At 42.2% G+C, this 22,901-nt stretch overlaps 1 protein-coding gene across 6 annotated transcripts in view; it reads right to left on the minus strand.

The window, feature by feature from the left end:
- Positions 1 to 22,901, minus strand: part of Tulp4 (TUB like protein 4) — a 226,818-nt gene that overhangs the window by 31,475 nt on the left and 172,442 nt on the right. For all 6 annotated transcript variants that reach the window (XR_003301286.2, XR_003301285.2, XM_026393843.2 and 3 more), the window contains 3 exons: positions 10,804 to 10,984; positions 8,444 to 8,578; positions 1,312 to 1,478 (listed from right to left, as the gene is read on the minus strand). Coding sequence is in view for 4 of the 6 variants with exons in the window: in XM_026393843.2 (XP_026249628.1) it covers positions 1,312 to 1,478; positions 8,444 to 8,578; positions 10,804 to 10,984 (483 nt within the window). In the remaining 2 variants the exon portion in view is untranslated. The remainder of the gene's footprint in view (positions 1 to 1,311; positions 1,479 to 8,443; positions 8,579 to 10,803; positions 10,985 to 22,901) is intronic.

Below are 22,901 nucleotides of genomic sequence, written 5' to 3' on the forward strand. Positions count from 1 at the left end.
GCTTGAACAAACAAGAGGACGGTATGCTTACTTGCCCAAGAAGATGTTATCAAAGATATACTTAAATATCACAACTCAACAACAACAACAAAATAACTTGATTTAAAAATGGGCAAAAGATCTAGGCACAGTGGTGCATGCCCTATAATCCCAGCAGCTTGGGAGGCTGAGGCAGGAGGACCACAAGTTCAAAGTCAGCCTCAGCAACTCTGTGAGACCCTAAGCAACTCAGAAAAATCCTAGCTCTAAAAAATACAAAAAAGGGCTGTGGATGTGGCAGTGGTTAAATGCCCCAAGTTCAATCTCTAGTACCAAAAAAAAAAGGTAAAGGACTTAATCAGACGTTTCTCTAAAGACATACAAATGCCCAGTGAGTATGTGAAAAAGACATTCAACATCACTAGTCACCAGAGAAACACAAAACAAAACCACAGTGAGATGTCACCTCACACTTGATGGGATGGCTACCATCAAAGACCCCAGAAAATGAATGTGCTATATTCATGGAGTTGAGTATTACTCAGCCTTAAAAAGGAAGGAACTCTGATATATGCCACTGTACAGAGGAACCTTGAGGACACCATATGAAGCAGAATAAGCCACAAAAGGTACGTCATGCACGAGTCCACTTAAGACAAAAGCGTAGGCCACACTCAGACACAGACAGAAACAGCAGTTGCCATGCGCTGGGGGAAAGTCCGCCTCCACCTGCCAGGACGTGCCCCTTTCTGCAGCAGGAGGGCACGGCACTGCTGGGGACTCCAGGGGAGAAGGCCCAGGACAATGACCCTTGCTTTGTAGTGCTGAAACAGAGGCTCTCCCCACATTCTCTCTTTGCTTCAGCAGAGCAGTTTAAGTCAAAGCCCCGGTGCCTAGATCAACTTGAGGGCTGACTCCGTCTCTGATTATTTCCCATGTATGTGAGAGGTGTACGTGCTATCAGACTTCTGTGTATTTCTCCTGTTATTTCTGTCTTTTGTTAGGAAGTCCCAACTAAGAAGTCCTAAAAATGATTTTTACTCTAAGTGAATAAATGAAGATTCGGCCTTCACGCCAGAGTGCTGTTCAGCACTAGCTCCCTCTGTTTATTTACTACTCATTCATTTGACTGGGTAATACAATAAGGCATTCTGGTTAAGAGGCAAAAACTGTTCTCTCCCCTATTAATCCTAGTTTATACAACAAATTCAATTAAAGTAAAAAATGACTGAAATACAATTTGTCAAAGATAACTGAAGTGAGTATAATAAACTCATGAATGTTTACCAGACTGGGTGTACGGACACAGTGACTTTTCTTTAATATCATTACCTGAACAAGCGTGTCCAGTGTGAAGATGTGCTCCCCTCGAACATTGTAGAACTTGACCATGGCACTCTTCAGAAGGGGACCATTGGGGAGCTCGCTGAGTTGGGTCTGCCGCTCCATCCCAGCAACTGCCAGCAAGTCTCCCTGTGTGCACCACTGAGCTACCACCTCTGAAACCATACAGAAGAGACACTCAGCATGAGGATGCAACCCTCCTCAACTGCCAGTCAGCCATACTGGCATGCGTCTTCAGTAGTTTAAAACATAGAGATGCTAACCAAATATACAAGCAGACCTCCCCTTTCACGAAGATAACAACCCATTTCTTTTATTATAATTAATTTATTTTAACTAGGTATATATGACAGCAGAATGCATTTTGATTCATTGCACACAATTGCAGCACTTTTCATTTCTCTGGTTTCACACAATGTAGCATCGCACCACATGCGCAGTCACACATGTACTTAGGATAATGATGTCCGTCTCGTTCCACCATCTTTCCTGCCCCCATGCCCCCTCCCCAACAATCCTCTCTTTTAAGACTTATTATAAACAAGCTGTTACATGGTTGGAGATTACAGTTTCTCTAAAACATATCTAGATCAGGTAGAAATCCAGATATAAGAAGGTTGGCATGTTAAAGGTGGGTGTGGTGGAGCAGCTGCTTGGGAGCCTGAGACAGGAAGATCACAAATTTGGAGGCTAGGCTGAGGAACTTAGTGAGACCTTATTGAGGGAGAGAGAGGGGGTGGGGAGGAGGAGGAGGAGGAGGAGAAAATGATGATGATGATGATGGTGACGAGGAAGAGGAGGAGAAGAGGAGGAAGAGGAAGGAAGAGGTAGGAGAAGTAGTAGTAGTAGTAGTAGTAGCAGTAAGAAGACAAGGAAACAGAGGAGAGGGAGGGAGAAGAATAAGAAAAAGAAGAACTGTTTAACTATCTCTAAGCATTTCCATAATCTATCTACACCAGCATTTCCACACTGAGACTGTGTAACATTTCTGCTAAGCAAGTTAAGTGATAAAACCTGTGACCCTATACATGTCACATCAGTGCTTCCCACTGCTGTGCCCTCCACTCCCAGAGAAGACGCCGAGTTTGTACATGCTCAAAGTAAAAAGTTAAGTCAAGGAAGCCCATGTTTACTCATTTGATACCTGGGTAACACTAGGCAAGTAAATCTCTGATGAAGGATATACACACATACAAGGGTACTGACTTCTATTTAACACTTTTTTTTTTCAATGCTGTCAGACTTAGAAAAGAAGATAAGCAGTCTTGCTGGGGGGCAGGTAGTACTGTCAGAGAAATTTTCACACTAGAGATGCCAACACCCATCTACAAGCCATCATTTATCTAACAAGTAGCTGTTAAATGGTTTGTCTTATCCCAGTGTGAGCAATTACCTAGTTCTTGCTGGTGAATAGATCTATAAGTACCAACAAGATTTATAGCATTTTTTCTCTCTTAAAACCACAGAACCATAATCTGGCTTATACTAAGAGCTCTGAAATCTATATTTAAGTAGCCCATTTTGCAGAGAAGCTGAACTGAATTAAAAGAAGGTGCCCTGGCGGGATAGGCAAGTATTTCAGTGCCGGGGCTATAGTGCAGCAGCTTCTAAGCTCCTTCTAGTCACATATGACCATAAAATCCCTCTAGTTCACCCTTGGAAAGAGTTTTGGTGCTAATTCCAGTGCATGCTGAAGTCACTGATGCTCTTGTACAATGGCCTTGAAAGTGAGCACACTCCATGAAGCAAGGCACTTTATCAGGTTTGCTGTAGCAGAAACCAGGAGACAGAGAGCTGAGCTGCAGCAGCTATAGACAAACACAAATCAATCCCAAATAGTGACAATACCAATAAAGGATTTTTTGTATGAATAAAGTTAGACACAAACCAGAAAACAAAAAATAAAAAGAATCAAGTAAATATCCTGGTAAATAAAATTTTTAAGATGTCAGAAAATGGAGGTTAGAGGATTTGTCCCTCTTCTAAAATGTGCTCTGAATATTCACTGCCAGGTTTAGGTCTAGAGAAAATCCTGGTAGGGATCATGAATGAAATAATCTTCAGTGAATGGCAGTGTTAAGTAGGTACCCAAGAACACCAAAAGGAGAAGCAGCTAATAGTCAAAGTGCTAACAAGACAGAGTCTATGGACTTCTGGGCAGAAACATCCCTGTAATATGGTAGGTAATAAAGATGCCAGCACTGTGGTTACAGTGGCACATGCCAGTAATCCCAGTGGCCTAGGAGGCTGAAGGAGGATTGCAAGTTCAAAGCCAGCCTCAGCAACTTAACGAGGCCCTAAGCAACTTAGCAAGACCCTGTCTCAAAATAAAAAATAAAAAGGGGTCATTTTCTGCCCCCCAAATGAGCCTTGCCAGGTGCTTCACTGATGGACTCCTCTGCTGAATACCAAATAAAGAAAAGCCTGCTGGAAAAAAAAATAATAATAATAAAAGAGTGGGCTGGGGATGTTGCTCAGTGGTTAAACCCTTGGATTCCATCCCCAGTTCCCATCCCCCACAAAAAAACACAGATGGTAACATTAAATTCCATGGCTCCTCATCTGACCTGTATTGATTAGTAGATGAGTGAAAACTGTACCATTCTTTTATTTTTTAAAAAGATTCTTTGAATTTTGTCACAAAATGGTTTTGAAAGTAAGAAGCAGGCTGCTTGCTGCCCTTATAGTGCTGGCCTGGACACAGATGCCTTCAGAGACTGCTCACAGCAGAGGCCAGCACACACGGAGCTTTTCTGTTGGAGGTGAGAATGAGTCCAAATATGTCTGAGCACACACTCAGGGATTTCTTGAATTCAGTTGCAAAGTCACACTGACAGTTGTCATCTGCAAAGCAAGTCACTCTTTTGCAAAGAAGAAACTCCATATGAAAACTGCCACTTCATGTTCTGGCAGTTACAGGATGTGCAGCATCAAGGGATGCAGATGTGGGCTCCTCTGATGCTCAGCAGACCAGTCCTGGTCCACAGGGTGGGCACACCAGCTGCCAGGGGAATGGGCTATTTCATAAATCTTTGACACCAAGAATTCAGAATTAAGAAGGAATATTCTGGAATTGTCCAGAGTCAGTCAGGAGTACCGAGTCCTCAGCAGGCGCTGAGTTTCTGGGTTTGGAGTTTAAAATTGTCATAAAAACAACAAATTGAAAGTAAAACTGAAAGTAAAAGCAAATGTTCATTCAATTCCCAGATATCACTATGATGAAGAATACAGAAGCCCAGATGATTGGGACAGAATTTTTCTGTTTCAGAAATGTCTGTAAACCATGTCTATCATATTTTAAAAAACAATCTCCAATATCTTTGCCCAAGGTTTCTGTAATACCTTATATTCTTTAAATCCCTAAGATTGTATTTAAAATAAAACTTAGGAGGAACAAATGAATATTATATTCAGTAGCCTTCTTTTGACTTTCCCTGAAACTCCTGGCCAAGAGTTTCTAATGTTCCCCATTCAGAGAACTGGAAGTTCAGAAGCATCCAGGTGATCCATCTTCCAAACACACTTATTTTCTCAATGATTTGGGGCTAAGACATGGGGGGCATTTTGGCCTCTTAAGTGTTTGCAAAGAAAATCAGTAGACTGGTCTGGGGTTGTGGCTCAGTGGTAGAGCATTTGCCTAGCATGTGTGAGGCACTGGGTTCAAGTGTCAGCACCCGCATATTACTAGATGAGTAAAATAAAGGTCCATCAACAACTAAAATTTAAAAAAAGAAAGAAAATCAGGGCTGGGATTATAGCTCACTCAGTTGGTAGAGCGTTTGCCTTGCATGTGTGAGGCACTGGGTTCGATCCTTAGCACCATATAAAAACAAATAAATCAAATAAAGGCATTGTGTTCACCTACAACTAAAAAAATATGAAAAGAAAAAGAAAACTAGCAGATTTACACTGTTCAACTTAAACCAGACAATCTTATGGATCTTTCTTGGTAAAAGCTGGGGGTCAAATTTTCATCTAAAGTTAGCAGTGAGAATTGGTTCTTCATGTTAACAAGAAACCTCTTTTGTGGGATTAGTGCTGGGTTCAAAGGAGGCAGCTAGGTTTTAGCAGGAAAAGAGTGGTCTCTTAACAAACACCACATACACTGCAGCTGCCTGGTGGCTGCCTGAGGTTAACCCAGCCCTCTGTCCCTTAGGTTTCCATAGTAACGAATCACCTTTCTGTTAGTTGACTCTTGTTTGTGGGCACATGCATGTGCACGTGGTGCGAGAGTGAGAGGAAGGAGACAACAGCAGGTGATTCTTCTTTAGAAAGGCCGTTTTCAGTGAGTGTAGTAAGGACTGGAAAAAAAGGGTCCATATCCACTGAGGACCAATCCGCAACCAGGGGCCCCAGCATCACTGACCCCTGTCCATTCCCTCAGAATGAGTGACGAAATGCTGAGAGGAAGAAATTCTGCAAAACAGAGCCTGGGGTGGAGGCCTTTTATTTCATGGCACACAGGGATGAAAGAAGTGCTTTGAAAGCTGCTTTCAGTACTGAGGTACCCAGCTCCTCGGGGAATACCTGAACTCATGACTGAATCACTCTTCCTCAAGAAAAAGTAAAAGTCATAGAGGGTAAAGTCCGAGGGAATGAACCAACTCAGTGCTTACTGTGTCCCTAGCTGGGTTCCTCTCCTGGTGGAACTTCCTGGGCAGCAGCTACAAAGCAACATCAGACCCTACTTCCTCCCCAACCCCAGAAATCTGCAGCGAAAACCAAGGGTGGCAGGTGGTGCAGAAGAGGGCTGGTCACAGGGACAAGGGATGACCTGGAATCCTAATTCTTCTGCACATGACATAAATTACAGCACTGGTGGTAAGTCAAAGAAAAGGCATGTGAGTCACCTTTTTCCTCTTGAAAAGTTGTCTAAGTTAGTTACAGAGAAAGACCCAGGGGATCAGAGACCTTAGGGATAGGTGACAGACCTGTCTGTGATAGGGTAGATGACTGTGGCCAACTGCTCTTTTCTTCCCAGTACTAATAGTGGACAAAATATAAATTTAAAAAATAAAAAATACTGCTGTTCAGGCTACATGTAAGATCAAGTCTAAAATATTCTGATACCACAACAGAAAAGAGAAATCATCTCCATGAGGTACCTCCTGGATGGCACCAGTTCACTTCAATTTCATTCATCTTTCTGAAATTAAGAAGACATAGTACAACGGCATCTCCCCTCCAGGAAGGTGTAAATAATTGAAAACATTTTAGACTACATTAAGATTTCTAGTTAGGCAATGACTACAATGCTGAATTTGTCTGAGTTTTTAGAACATGACTCGGGTAAAAAATCTTCACCTTAGTGAGGGCCTCTTTAAATCACTTCCTCAAATCACCAACTCCTCCTCTTACTCAGCACCATTGATGGGGCTGTGTCAGAAATGCTGCTACAGCACAACATGACTTGATAGGTATAATATAAGTCAACAGACTTAAGGAGCCAAAAAAATAGTTTCCATAAGCAAGATGGTAAAAAAGACTTTAAAAAATTCATCTTGTGAAGAAGAAAGAGGAACTGAGTGGTAATTATATTATTTTCAGTCATGACCAGATATTTCATAGAGAGCAAATTCAGAATTCCAACAGTAGTGGCAGATTTTTAAGAAAAGAATAACTTGGTTAAGAAGTTTGAAAATGTAATTTGTGAAGAAAAATGGAGATTAGATTACTAACTATATGGGGGAGCTTATGATGACCAAACATATTATTTAGATCCATGAAAGACAGAACATTCAAAAAACAATTTACAGAAAAGCAAAGGAATTTAAGTTCATCATCAGCATGAAAATATTTACTTAGCTCATAATGAGGCCTATCTGTGTGGTATAAAGGAGGCTTCTCCATACTTCATGTTGCACAGGACTTTATAGGCTAAATAATTCCTTATAAATCTAGTTCTGAAATAGCAGAAGGGGATACCTAAGAAGGAGTATAATCTGCTTCTAAAAATATTCTATATTTTTGAAATAGAATTAAGTAAGACTTGGGGGTATTAGAGATGTATGATATATTTTGGTCAACCATCAGTGACATATATACACCTGATTCCTGAAGAATCCACACAAGCAGCAGCAGTAGCACAGGACAGTAACTCTCTAGACTGACATCCAATTTTGAATTTTGGCAGTTAATTAGGTTGCAGTCAAGTTCCTGGCTGGCTTCTCATCTCCCTATTCAGGTTACAGTAGGTCCTTTGAAAATATCAGCCAGAGGCAATCCAGGAATTTCTTTCTTTCTTTCTTTCTTTTTTTTTTTTTTTTTTGGTGGGGGAGGGTACTGGGGATTGAACTCAGGGGCATTCAGCAACTGAGCCACATCTCCAGCCCTATTTTGTATTTTATTTAGAGACAGGGTCTCACTGAGTTGCTTAGGGCCTTGCTGTTGCTGAGGCTGGCTTTGAACTCAAAATCCTCCTGCTTCAGCCTCCCACAAGTATGCATCACCACGCCCAGCCAGGAATTGAATTTTTAGATCTTTCTACACTGCACCATTCAATCCTCAAGAAACAGACTGTTTTTCCAAAGAACTCACCAGGGCCACAACATCAGTTAATATTCTTGAATTGAAAAATTTAGAGCACTTCCAATGCCTATGGCCATTGATTTTCTATGCAGAAGGCAGCAGTGCTCCCCTTCACATCCATGCCTCCATCTGGCCGCTGCAGAACCTCCACAAGTCTTTCAAGGTAGCATTACTGCACAATGATTGGTACCTTAATAAGCCTGTCAAATTCTTAAAATTACAGAGCTTCTGTGTAAATGATGACTGTACACCATCTGCTGCCTCAGGAATGGCAGGTGCTAGTATCCGTTTACTGTGCAGACAGTGTGAACCAGATGCAAACACACATACACCTGGGAGGGTCATTCTTGTCAGAGTGAGGAAAGGAGTAGGGTAGGACAAAGACTGATGGGAATCCCTCTTCAAGATAAGACCAGCTATGGAGTTGTCAGGTAAGCAGAGGAGCTAGGGGAGTGACCTGTGAACAGACTCCATTAAGCCCAGAAGAAGTCACTGCAGAGGACAGGAATCAATAAGTACCAGGTGTGTGACACCAGCCCAGAAGGCACTCGTGCACAGGGCTGCGGGGATGGGGCATGGCAGCGTTTTGTACCTTTCAGTCCTGAGCGGATGACAGTGGGAGACAAGTCATCATAGTTGTTCATTAAGCTGATGTCTCCCGAGGTGAAGCTGACGGTGAGCAGAGGCTTGATGTTCTGCACTGGGATGGGGTACGCTGCAGGACCATCTGTGGAAACACAAGTGCCAAGTGAGAAGCAGGCAACAAGGCTGTGCTCTTGCGTGGTGCCCTAAAAACTGCCCAGTGATGCAGCTCTCACTCTGGACTGGGATGTCACCAAATGAGGCAGTCAGTGCACCACTCAGGAGCCACACAAGTCATCAGTAGAGCACTAGCAGAAGACCTCAGAATGAGGAGAAGGACATGGAATATGCAACCCAAGGCAACTGCAGGGTGGTGAAAATATGTGTGAAGTTTATTAACTTGTATATTAATGTGTCATGCAAATTAATAAATGCAAATTATTTTAATGCTATACAACATACAAGAATAGTGGGAAGAAGGATAAAAACATTTTCTTAATTTGGGTCCAAAGCATCAAAAAAAGTTCTTTTCAATACTAAATGCTCTTTCATTGAATGTTAAAGGCAATAAGCAACCACAGTAGTCACAATCAGTTCTTTCCCACTTAAGTTTTTCCCATAAGAGACTGAAAATCTGGAAAGAAGGCTGAAGTTGGATGTGCTATATACGCAACACCTGGCCACCATAAAGAAAATTCTGCTTTGCACATTCCAGGAGTGCTTGTATGTGAGGGGCTATGGACGGGGTCTTCTGCTTGTTATTTGAGAAAGTGAAAGTCCCTCTACATACCTGGATGAGGCAGGGCTCTTTCAGAAAGTGTCATGGCCACATGAGCTCAACTCCAGCAGCCATCCAGGGTGGCCTGCCTGATATCCACCTGGCTTCATGTCTTCATGCTAAGACACTGCACTATACCTACCTCTGCACTCTAATTCTCTAAGCCACCAAGAATATTGTTACATCTGAAATGCAAATACCTGTCATCTCCTAAAGTGCTCCCTGCTTCTGAGAAGTGTAACTGGCTAGAGGAGCATCATGGACTGACTAATGTCTTGGGCTGACTCTGGACTTGCTTTGTAAATCTGGTCTCTGGATCCCATTTCTTCCAGTAATAACATGGTTTGAGTGAATCTAAATTCACCCTACTAGAAAGGAGTTCTGAGCTGAGTCCATATTTTGACTTTCTTGCTCAGAGACTGTAGAAATATGACCAATGATTCACCTGAGGCTGTTTTCTATTTGGAAAAGGAAAGTCACCATCCAAGTGGATGTATAGGTGCTGGGAACTCTCTCCCTCTCAAGACCCAGTGATCTGGAAACCCTACAGCCAATCTTAATGCTTTTCACGTGGGAAACCACACCTTCACACAATGTGCATGTTGCTGGGAAGCATAGCATATTATTTCTGTCTCTGTGACAAGAGGGAGAAGTACCAGTGGAGACAGAGGCTGATGGGGGTGACTTCCAATTTTTTCTGGACCAGTTCCTCCTAGGATGACAGGCCCCAAGTGGCAGGAGAGGTCAGAAACTGTCCAGGACAGCAGCCTGCAACAGTGTGACCATTTCTAATTAAGGGGCCAATCCCTTCCACTGTGTCATAATATATTTTTCTTAAAAAAAAAAAAAAAATTGGTGGGTGCAGAGTATGGGACTCTGGTAAAGGATATAGGCCAGTGCTGCATACTGACTCTGGTGAAGGGCAGAACCACACCAGAGGGTTCCTTCTACTTTTTTTGGTCTTCTAAGGGGAGGAGAGATGAAACACACTGCTTGAGCACAAGAGGCTGGAGTCGCCTAAAGCAATTTCCACCAAGAGTGTCTGGTATCACAGTGAGGTCATGGAGGGGTGGAGGGGTCATGTGACCTGAGAAGGGGTCTAGCTTCTGCCTGAATCAGGAGAAAACACAGGCATGAAGTATGGCCCAGACCCTGGCCTTCACTGTGGCAAAACTGATTCTCTTCTCATGCAGTAAAGCTACAGGCTTCAGAACCCTGAACTTAACTACTTAACTGCACAGAACTCTCCATCTTAAAGCTCTTTATTCCTGCTCAGCAGCTAAACCCCACAGCACCCCAGGGACACAGAAAGAGCCATCTTTATTCTTTACATCTAAGAAAACCTAATCCCATGGGGGCATAATCAACTTCACCCTGATCCTGAGAAAAGGGACAGTAGAGAGGAAGCAGTCACACCAAGAGGGGAGATCAGGCCAGCTGTGCCTTGCATTTTCGTTCAAGAACCCTTCCCAGTAAGTTAAGAGAGCTGCGATGGCAAACCTTCACCCTTTCTTTTCCAAATCAATTCTTTCTCCTTATGGTGCTCCGGTCTGTTAAATGAGTAAGAAAGAGAGGGCCAGCGAGCGGGCTACCTTGGGGAGGGGAGTAGTCGTCTGAGTCAGTATCACTCTCGCTGCTGTCTTCCACCAGGAAGATGGGGTAGTTCCAGGACATGCTGAGGATGCCATCAGACTCATGCAGGAGGACGTGGGCCAGCATCCTGCCGTGGCAGTCCATGACAATTACCTGCCCGTCGGCCGTGCCAAACAGCACCTGCAACCAAGGACCAGAAGCCTCAACTGAGTAGGATAAAGTGCTATGGTTTCTGGCAAACCTTGTTTGTATCAACTGGTTTTAGGACAAAATATATTTAGACTAAAAAAAAAAAAACAGTGAAGTAACTGAGAGTGACACATAAAATATTAAATAGCAAACACTCAGCTGGCCATTATTGCAAGAATTCTAGACCTCTAATATTGAAAAATGAACTAACAGCAAAATGAACACCTTAGGTTGTATGGACATTTCCAAATGACACCAGCAAAATTTATTTCTCTTTTGTGTTTTTTCATTGAAGAAGGGTTAAGAAAAGACAATATTAATTTACTTTCCTGGAAAATAAAGATAAAGAAGAGATTTATTATAGTTCTCTTAACTTTAGAAGAAAATGTTTAAATTTGTTGGCCAAAGAGAAAATATATACCACACAAATCACTTATAGACTCAAATCATTTTATAGACTCAAACAACTTGGGAGAAGTCAAATAGGCTGATCACACCACAAAGTGATCAGGCCAGGCTGGCTGCCTGACTAGAAAGGCTAGAACTTACACCCAGAGAAAGTTACTCGAGGCCTCTTTGTCCTTGCTTCTCTTTGCTCTTGGGCTTCTGACATAACCTCCTTACAGCAGATGGCACAGCTGGATCTTGGCACCTGGCAGTTTGGGTGCCCAGTGGGCACTCATAACCATTTTTTTGTGAAATGAATGAATTACAGTCAGTGACAACGGAAAGCAATTCTGCTGATGACTAAGATAGACTAACTGCCAGGGAAAACATGGTGCACTTAAGCAGTATTAAGTTCATAGAATTACAGAGCTGTTTAGAGCTGTTTTAGAAGAAACCAATTATTTATCAAATATTCTATTAATCAATATCTATATTTTAATGAATGAACACTAAAAGAAGGTTAAAATAATTTCTCCCAGAGGCAGTGATGAGTTCATTAGTGTATACTGCATAAAGGAAAAGCAGATGAAACTGCTGTGAAACACTGTGAAATTTATTTTAGAAAGAGCTGGAGTTCTAGCTGTCAATAGAATAATAAGTATTCAATGGCACGGCATATCTACAAAGCTCTCATCCAACACAGTCTCAGGGATGGAGACCTCAGGGCTCATAGACCTGCTGAATTCAGCTCTGGAAGGCAGATGTTTTTGTTTTTTTAACTTTTATTTTTATGTGGTGCTGAGGATCGAACCCAGGGCCTTGCACATGCGAGGTGAGAGCTCTACCGCTGAGCCATAACCCCAGCCCAGGGCAGATGTTTAATGTGCCTGTCCAGCAGTTTTCAACAACAATAATCAGAGAATGTGTTTTCTCAAAACTTTACCTGATATGTACAATTTACATGTTTTACAGGTGAAAGAGGTGTGGGAATCCCAATGTGCCACTAGTGCTATGGGCGATGTGCATGGAACAGGCTAGTCTACATCCTCATTTCTTCACTATGGGTGTGAGTGTGGGGGGTGGAACCCAGCCAGGGTCTCCACATGCTAGGCAAGCACCCTACCACTGGGTTACATCCCCAGGCCTATTCACTATTTTGAAAAGGTACCTATGAACCTTCAGAGCAGGTGAAAGGATTGTTTTATCATATAAGAATCTATTGATGAAAATAATTCATTAGCAGATGCCAGCAAACAATTATTCTTCAAAAGTAGTCAGGACTTATATTTACCAATTCCAACAACTTCCCAGAGCCCTCCCTGTTATGGGTCCTCCTAACACCCCGAGTCTTCCCTTTGGCACATTTGCCATTGTTCTCCTATCTTTACTTTATGGTATTTGGTTTCCTTCCGACTCCCATGCCAGACTATAAGCTTCTAAGAGCATGGACTGAATGTTGTGTACCTGCCGTACACCAAATTTATATGTTGATGGTATTTGGAGGCAGGGCTTTGGGAAAATGATTAGATTTAGATGAGGCCTTGAGAGTGGGGCCTTTGTGATAAGAGATCTGAGCTTGCGTGGCTTCTCTCTCCATCATCAACCACTGAGGGAAGGCCAGGTGAGGACACAGAGAAAGGGCAACTATCTGTGAGCAGGAATGGAGCCCTCACCTGCAATGGCTGGCAAATTGATTTTCAACCTTCAAACCTCAGAACTGTGAGACCACCCTCAGTTGTTTCAGCCACCAGGTCTGTGGCATCTTGTTACAGCGGTCCAAGTTGAGACCTGAACCTTGTGAGCGTTGCTCATCAGTGTCTCCCGGAACCTCTCATTGTGCAAGATGTGCGGTAAAGTGTGTGTGAACCAAGGATGGGTATGTCTCTGTTCTGAGTAATGCTCAGATTTTTTTTTTCCATTTTAGAGAAAAAGGAACAGATACCAGATAGAAAAACAGACACATCATTCCTGAATTCAGCATCACACTAAAGCAAAACACAACAAAAAAACAGTCTCTAGATCCCCCACCATTAATCCATACCAACTACGGCTCCCGTGGAAAGACAGTCTGTGATTAAAATGGGAGGAAAATGGAAAAAGAAGCACTTATAGTCTGGTTGTCAGCAGTGATGGAGGAAGCTACTCTGTTTTGGAACAAGTTCGTCACAGATAAGTGACAAACACTGATAAAACATGAAATCAGATTTTAAAAAATCTCCGCTTCATTATAAGTTGTTTTCATGCCTAATAACCTCCAATGAGATAAAGCTTATGCAAGCAAAGAACTTCAAGAGAACCAGACAGAGAGTCTAAGAATAATGAATACAGACATGGCAAAGGCATCAATCTCTGCTGCTTCTGCTCCCTAATCCCGGGCAATGAGCCAGCTTGAGACAGGCTGGAGCTGGGGGTCCCTTACAAGGTACAACCCACCCTTCAGGTAATCCTTTCCTACGCCTCAGGGATGGTCCTAGATCCTCCTCTCTCTTAAGAGAGCACAACCAGACCCACAGCACCACAGACTCCATTCACAGCTGACACCCTGCCAAGCTTTTCCCCAGTCCCAGACTTATACATAGAGCTGCCCTGGGGTCATTTTCCCCTGGATACGCCCAAGGCCCACTGAAGTCAACATATTCAAAATGAAGTGTGTTAGTATCTTTATCTCAAGCAAGCACACAACCAGCTCCCTTCCAGCTTAAAGTGTGGCTTGTGTTTCATCTCCAATGTCCCAGGTAATGTCTACTATCTAACAAGTACTCGGAGAGCTCAGGTGAAGGGCTCTAGACACCCGTCACACAGAATTAATCTCCCGCGAACCACGGTTCCCCGACACTCTGAACTTGGCTCTGGTATTGTGTGCCTGTTTCCCTGTAAACCATAAGCTTTTTGATGGCAGGTCTGTACTCCTAGCTTGTCACATGCTGCTCTCCTGACTAGATGCTCAATGACTAAAATTGATTTCCTGCCCAACGTTTCTTACAAATGAAAACTTTTCCTTTCTTCTGAAAACTAGAAACCAATGTTCAAATCTTCCTATGAAACTGGTTCCTGAAACACTGTCGATGATGAATTATGTAAATTTCTGTCCTCTATTTTCATGCTGTTTCCTTTTGTGGCTTGTAGGCTCCACAGGGCAGGTACAATGTTCCTTCTGTGATGTGTACCCCGAGACCACATAAGTTGGCAGAGATGTGTGGGTCAGGCCACACCACTTCAATGTCTGTCTCTTTGGGTTTATTTTATTTTCCAGCAAGGAAATTTTTAAGAGCAATGCAATTATGGTATGCATATATAATCTTTTCCTTTCAATGTAATCCATTTTAAGCTATTTTTAGGTGTGATTATTTTTAAACAAACACAATTATTACCAGTAGTTTAAAATGAACCAAGTCATGAACCAAAGGCGGGTAGGGAGAGAATGCCAAATCATTCGGAAGATGTGTCTGGGAAGCAGGGGCATCTCTCCAGCACTCTTATCTTTGATATGGTACTCATCTAAATTCTTGAATAAAACTACATTGAGAAATCTCAACTTCAAAAGGTAGAGCACCATAAATGTTTAGTTCTTTTGTAATGGAGTGTGAGTACCAACACTGGATCTAGTTCCTGAAGGAGGCATGACAAATTCCTACTAGAAACCTTAACTCTGCTGGTAGAAGACAGCTGAACTGGCTACGAGGATGCAGAACTGAGGACAGCCACAGCAACCCTCCCTCCCTCCCTCCCTCCAGAAGGAGCCTCTGTCTAAATGCTGTCAGAGGATGGCTGTTTTTTTTTTTCCCTGCTCTTTCTTTCTTTCTTCCTTTTTTTGTTTTAAAGATCTCCATTTTGAGTTTCAGAATACTTGCCTTCAGAGGTGCTTCAAGGCCAGGTCTGACATTTTTGCAATGAAATAAACAGTTATTGAAATCAGACAGCTGAAAATGACAGAATTGCTCACTCAAAAAAATATTTCCTCCCCCCCCAAGAGATATGAAATGTTATTTCACAGTTGACTGTAATAATCACTTCTAAATGTGTACCTTTGGGCTAAACATGTAATTTTAAAGTCATCTCACCTCTTTTCTGCAGAAAAGACCACTTGAAAACTAATCCATAAAGACGAGAGACTATCCCATGTTTGAAGATTTTCAGAGGAGATATGCTATCTGCCTCAGGCCTCAAATTTAATTTTATTAAATAATTCCTGTTACTAGAATATTTTCTCCCCAAATCTTCAAATTCCATTGTAAAGTTTATCCAACCTTGTAAACATGTGGCAATTTCTGGGGTTTGTGAAAAGGAGCAGTCTGACCATGGGGGTGATAAAAAGTGGCCTTAGTGAGAACATCTTCAGGACAAATAGCACTAGAAGCACATGCCTCAGGAAGTGCACTGGCTGCTGAGGGACAGAGGAAAGGGCCTTTCCACCATGTGTCTTCTGGAATATGGGAATGCTCTATCTTTCCCACACCAATGACTGGGGGCGGGGGCGGGGCAGTGGGGCTAGTCCCAGGGTGACACCTACTTACCTAGTAACAGTACCCATTCTGCCTGAGTGCTGATCTCCTATCCGCCACAAAGCTACAACATATGAACTCTCAAACCCTTCCTATTTCAAATGCTACAACTCCTTAAAATACGTCTAAATGTTTCTAAATATGATGAAAGTAACTTTTTCCTGTGGCTACTAATAAGGGTCTTCACCCAAGGGCTGGGTGGACTTCCGGGGCTGTAAGCCATGTCCGTTGGCACAATGATGGGAGCAGACCCTGTAGCACTCGTGATGGGTGCCAACAAGCGAGGCCTGACACAGGTCACATCAGGCAGAACAGGTTTTAAGGGGCAATTAACTGCTGTGGCAGGGGCAAGAGTCCAACATGAGCTTAATTTTACTTCCCTCTGTGCAGAGTTGACAGGAATGAAGGAGTGAGGGGATGTGTCAAGGGCCTGAAGAGAGCAGAAATGAACAAAAGTGGGAAGGGGTTTGTCAATGTGATTGGGACTCCGAGGTCTGCTAACCAGGGCTTATCATAATTAGGCCCCTGCCCTCCCACAGTGACAGGAGACGGGGCCCAATCTTCAGGTGATGGCTGGGAGAGTCAGTTTTCCCAGGCAGGAACTGAAAGGGGCTCGTGTCATTATTCCAGGGACATAGCCTTGAGTTGTTAGAAGTGATGCCAGAGTGATGCCAGTGTCTGTTCAAGCTATTAGTTTATGGAGGAGGGCAGGAGGGGGAAGAGGGAGTGAATCAAGGCATTTGTATGCAGATCCTGCAGTTCCTGTAAGGTCAGGTGCAGTTGGAAAGAGGGCTCCGAGGGGCCTGAGTAGAGCACACACCTTGCTTCCTCCCAGCATGCCACAGTATGCACTCTGTGCTGAGGGCAGCAATGCTACATGGGCTGCTGAGGACAGAGGAGAGAAAGGATAGTCACTGCAATTCCACAGGAACACCAGAGGGAATCCTAAAAAGACCCAGTCTATAGTTTAGCCACCTGGCCAAACACTGGCATTTAGGAAAGGTTTTTCTGAGTCAAAACCAGGGCCATCATCATGATGTGGTACTAATAAAAACATACAAAGAAAATCTAGGGACTGGGGTTGTGGTGAGTGCTCGCCTAGCGTATGTGAGGCATTGAGTTTGATCCTCGGCACCACATAAACATAAATAAAGGTATTATGTCCATCTACAACTAAAAAAAATTAAAAAGAAAATCTAACACTAAATAAGCAAGAAACTACCTTTAAGAAGGTATTTGTAAAGAAAGCCAGTGAATATGAATAATCTCCTCCCGTCTTTCACCCTGAATCTAATTTGTTCAATGTAAATTTCAGGAAATATTTTTAGTGTATTTTATAATTAATTCATCTATACTTAATCTTCAGTGATTCATCAATGATCTGAGTCCAGAGATAGTACAGGGCAACTGCGCTTCCAAACATCTTAGTTGTCACTGTCAGTAACCAAAACAACACTGACAAAGAAAATGAGGCAGAGTAGAAACCCAGTAGCCGCATCTGTTTCTGCTAAAGAAACATTTACTCCCACAAAGAGCTCAACAAAATTTCCAGAATACACACATAAAAAGAAGCATCAAGAAGCAAAATAGCATAATAGTTGGATAAAGAAAGCCAGGAAGGGTGGGAGGCCATCTCCCAACTTCTTTCCTGAGTAGCTTCCACTCTTCCTTAACTGTGATGATTCATGTACTTCTTGCCTATTTTGGCAAGAACCATCCTACATATGTTTAGTTTGGGGCTTAAAATAAACTTGGGCCTCCCCCTTTGCAATGCACGTGCTACAACAAAGTCATGCACAGATCTGGTGGGGAGGGAGGAAGGAGGATCATCCTAGCACTGGTTTAATCTCACGTGCAAACTGTGCTCCCTGAGCTAGGAGCCAGCAGTTCTATACAACAGGTCCTCTAACCTACTCACAGATCATGTACAAGAAGGATCTTCAGCACAGGCATGGAGGTTTTGAGGTTTTTGTGGTTATTTTTTTAGGGAAATAATCTAGTTCAAGAGTCTGTATGAGAGAGATTACCCTCCTCTTTTATTGTTGAACACCAGCTTTTGAGTCTTTCCAGGGGAGTCATAACCTATACCACAGGATTCCCAGCCTGCAGGCTCCTGGAACTAGAGCAGGGCTGGAAATGCGGGAGTGGCCTTCAAGGGCCAGCAGGGGGAAATGTCTTCTTACAGCGAGTAAAAACTGCCTGCTAATAATGAACTGTGACTGACTTGGGGGTTTGCCATGTTTGACTTTTTTCTATCAAGGGGGGTCTAGTGTGTTAGTTATTATCTATGTGTTAAATCTCAGCAAATTATTTTGGTTTATAAAACTGTTTTTAGCTGAGAAAGCAAAGGGTTATATTACTTTTTAAACTTCCCTTTATAATTCCCTTCCTGTCTGACAGTGCAAGACAAAACAAATCTCCGGGAGGAATAGCCATCTCCTTGATGGACAGTGCCCAGAGCCACAGGCAAACCCACATCTAAGGACCTTCCCTGCTGTGAAGAACAGCCTGGCTGTGACACTGATCTGACAACACTGCCTGGGATTTGTTATAAGAAAATAGCAAGGGAAAAAAAGGGAGGAGTATTTAAAAAGTGATGCAAAATATGTGGGTTCTTTATTTACTTTTTATGAGATACTAAAAATTTTCATAAATTAAGAAAAATTATGTTATTATTAGTGAAATTTATTTTATTCAATTAAAGAAGAAGGATACATACAATTTAAAAACCCTAAGAATCATTTATTACTTGGACTACATTTGGGAAAGTAGCAAATTTCCTTGAGTTCTAATTTGTTAATTCCGTCACAGCCTTATATTTTAAAAGTAAGTGAATATTCTTTCATTTACACACTGACCATGTGAGTTATCTGTGACAGTTCACTTCTCACCAATTAATATCTCCAACAGGTGCCCAGAGGAAAGAAAACAGGGAAGGGGCCCAAGCTTGGAGCCTAGACACAGCATGAGGGAGTGTCAGTGAGGAAGCAGTGGAGGCAGAGGTGGGAGGCTGGGAAGAGGCGAGATCCAGCTGAGAGGGCAGGTGTTGCTGGAGAATAGCACCTGGGGCTGCAAGGGAATCACTGCCCACAGGGCCAGGCAGAGGAGGGGCAGTGCAGTGAAGCACCAGGCTGCTAGGAAGACCTCAGCGGGGACCACAGCCCAGAGATGAGGTTACTTGTGCACCTGTGGCTAGGAGAGCCGCAGGTAAGCCTGAGCAGAAGACAGGTGAACTGAGGGTGCTGGATGAAGTGCTGCCTAGGGAGGGAAGCCACACATGCTGGCAAAACAAGCACTCCCATCTGACCAGGCCACGCCCACCGTGGGAGAACACAGCTGTTGCTAACTTTCCTAAATGTGTGCATTTGAATGCCTTGAAATTCTCCTGAAATTACTTAAAAAAAAAAAAATGGTTCAGGTAGCCACAGTATGTAAGTGCCATGATGCAGGAGCTCTGGGAGGAATGGAGTCCAGAGATGAGAAAGGGACAAAGTCACAAGCACATTTCTTGGAGAGCCCTGTCCCCATAGCAGAAGGCACTGAGGAACTTCTTAGGGCTCTCCCAAGAACGCCAGGAATCAAAGGAGTTTCTTCCCATACTGTGAGCGCTGAGAACAGCTAATAAATTTTTTTTTTTTAATTTGAACTGAATCCCTGAAATTTGAATTTGAGGCTTTTCCCTTTAGTCCTGTTCTCAGGGGACACAGACATGCCAGTTAGTCTCTGCTCTTTGAGGAGAGTCATGGTCGTCCCAGGAACATGCTGGAGAATGTCACCATTTCTACATCTCAAGCTCTCAGCAGAATTCTTCAGTGCACAGATGGCCACTAAGACCCAAAATGTGCTGGAAGGACAGCTTCAAATACCTCCATCTCAAAGCCCTTTCATAAATCAAGGGATATGGTCTTCTACCAACCCCTGGAGGACGTAGAGGAAATGAAACATCTTGTCCATACAAGCTAGGCTGTGAATCAAGGGCTTCTCTGCTGCATTACTCTGGATCAATGCAGGAGCCACAGATATTTTTTCCTATCATATTTATATTTATTTCTTTGTCATTTTCTATTTATGCCATTCTGTTTTTCCCCCAAGCCCTACAAATACTGTTCTATTTATAAATTTGCCTTAAGTTTATCAAGCTGAGTTTATGTCATTGTTTTTTCTATGAATTTTGTGTTCTCTGGTGTAATTTTTATGAGTTTGTTATGGGCTAAATTATGTGCCCCAAAATTTATATGTTGAATTTTGTTCAGCAAATTTGTTTAACTTGTTGGATTCCCAATATTATTATCATGCCAGGATATCCAATAACCACTTTCTCTCTATGCTAAGTTTGTCCATGAATCATCATGCTTCTGTGCCCTGCAAACCATTTTTGAAAAACAGTGGAACATTTTGCTGAGTGTAAATCCAGCAATCATCAGGGCAGAGGGTCTGGTCCTGAACCCCCCCACCCCTGTCCCCCACCATACAGGCTCTGCCCTTGCAGATGCCTGCAAACTACAGAACAAGCCAGGCATGTCAGCATGCCTCATGGCTCCCATGGCCACAGCCACAGCACTGTGGGCTCCTTTGGTCAGGGTCCACTGCTTCAAATCTAACCTGAGAGAATGGATACCCCAGGCTCTACCACATGCTACATTCACGTGGCATACCCCACCCTCTAGATAGCTTAGGGTCTGTCTGCTCCACTGGCAGGACCTCCACCAGGCACAATGGCAGTATGCTTATCATCTGTCTCCTCCACAGATCCACAAGCACTCCAAAGGAGGAGCGATGTCTCACTCACTGGGGCATCTCCAGTGGGACCCACACCTGTTACAAGGTAAGTGTGCAGTCTGTTGAGGACACGGGCTGGCACAGCCTATCAAGGGACCACGAGGTGAGTCTCGCAGAAGGCACATGGGCTCGTGAGAGGAAGGATGGAAGCCAGGGCTCCCACTGATCTATTTTTAAGTTCTTTCACATCTGTTCCTTCATCTAATCATGACTAAAGCCCTGTGAATGAGGCAGGAAATAATTCACACCTGTCCTTACAGTGGAGGAAACTGATGCAAGAAAGGTCAGGTGCTTTGTATAAGGCCACTTCATGGACTTCTCTATGAGGATACTCTAGGGATAGTAAAGCTTTACAATAAATCCAAAGGCTTCCTATGAATACACATGTGTGTGGCAGGGAGCAAGGGAAGGAACTTGCAGTTGAAAATATGTTCTCATAAATCTAGTAATACTAATTTTAAGGAAAGAAAAAATATTTGCCTTTCTTAATTAAAAAAATGGAAACATGAAATAAATATGTGGTGCTCAGAGGAAAGCAATTCAGTTAAAAAAAAAAAAAGAAAGAGGCTCAAAAACAAAAATTACAGTTCCATATTGTATTGCTTGCTTTTACAAATACTAAACTTAAATCTCTTTAGAAAATTTTCTGGCATAAAACATAAGGCTTATATTTACAAAGGTTTTAGCCTGTCAATCCTTATATTTTAAGAGTGAATTATCAAAATGTAATTTTATAAGGTTATTATATACTATCATGAAAACCAAATAGGCATAATAAAAACAATTTTGAAATTAAGAGTTTGGAAGATGAACCACAGAATAGGGATGTGGCTCAGTGGTACAGCACTTGCCTAGCAAATGCAAGGCTCTGGGTCCAATCCCCAGCACTACTGAAAAAACAACTAAAAGTGAAGCATCGTTGTAGAAGATGAACCAGAGATTCACATCCACCAAATAACTACTGAGGGATTCTGATTCATTTCTGTCCCGTCCTTTCCAACTTATGGATGGGTTTCTTTTGGTTGTTTTATGATGTGGCAACATAACACACATGCCATTTCATATCCTAATTTTTTTTTCTTTTTTTTTTTATTGTTGGTAGTTCAAAACATTACATCTATTTTGATATATTTCACAGTTTGATTCAAAAGGGTTATGAACTCCCATTTTTACCCCGTATACAGATTGCTGCATATCCTAATTTTTTTCCACATGACATCCTAAAAGCTCTTTCAGATTATTATATCATCTTTATAACCACTATCTATAATTTATTGAGTTACTGTATATTCTTTTAAGTGGTTATGCCATGGTTTATGTAATCATTCTTCTATTTTATTTTTTAATTTATTTTTTAGTTGTTGATAGACCTTGACTTTATTTATTTATATGCAGTGCTGAGAATCAAACCCAGTGCCTCTCACACACCAGGCAAGTGTGCTACTGCTGAGCCCCAGCCCCAGCCCCAGCCCCATCTCCTATTTTAGACAAGGCTGTTGACAAATTTTACTACCATATATGTCTTTATAATTTTAGGTAATTTTGTCCATTTTTGTTTCTTTTAGATAAGTTCCAAAAGCATATTATAAAGGTGGATAGTAGTTTGTAAGCCTTTCAACATACTCTGCCAAATTGCTTCTCCAAAGGTCTAATATACATTATTACCAGGAATGAATAAGATTATGATAATTCTTATCATAATCAGTAAATCACCTGTGTCATTTTATTATTATTATTTTTTAAAAGAGAGAGAGAGAGAGAGAGAATTTTTAATATTTATTTTTTTTTAAGTTTTCAGCGGACACAACATCTTTGTATGTGGTGCTGAGGATCAAACTCGGGCCACATGCATGCCAGGCGAGCGTGCTACCACTTGAGCCACATTCCCAGCCCATTTTATTATTTTTTACTAATAGGTGAAAAATATACCCTCCTAGTGCTAATTTAAAATTTCCCCAGAGAATGAATATTTTCCTATCATGGTTATTAATTGAACTTCCTCTTGTGAATTATTTTTTATATCCATTATTTATTAATTGGTTCATATGAATTTTAAGATAAATTTGTTTGAATATTTTATAAACTAAAATGTTAACTCAGTTACCTTACTGGTGGAAAATATCATTCCTGAAATCTATGCTTCATTTAGACTTTTTGTTTTAGTTTTTACCTTGATGGTTGGCTCTCTCCTCTGTGATGATCTTTAAGAGGCTTTCACACCAGCTCCCTCTCTCTCCCAC

Source organism: Urocitellus parryii, chromosome 8 (assembly GCF_045843805.1).
Source record: "Urocitellus parryii isolate mUroPar1 chromosome 8, mUroPar1.hap1, whole genome shotgun sequence".
Classification (NCBI taxonomy): Eukaryota; Metazoa; Chordata; class Mammalia; order Rodentia; family Sciuridae; genus Urocitellus; species Urocitellus parryii.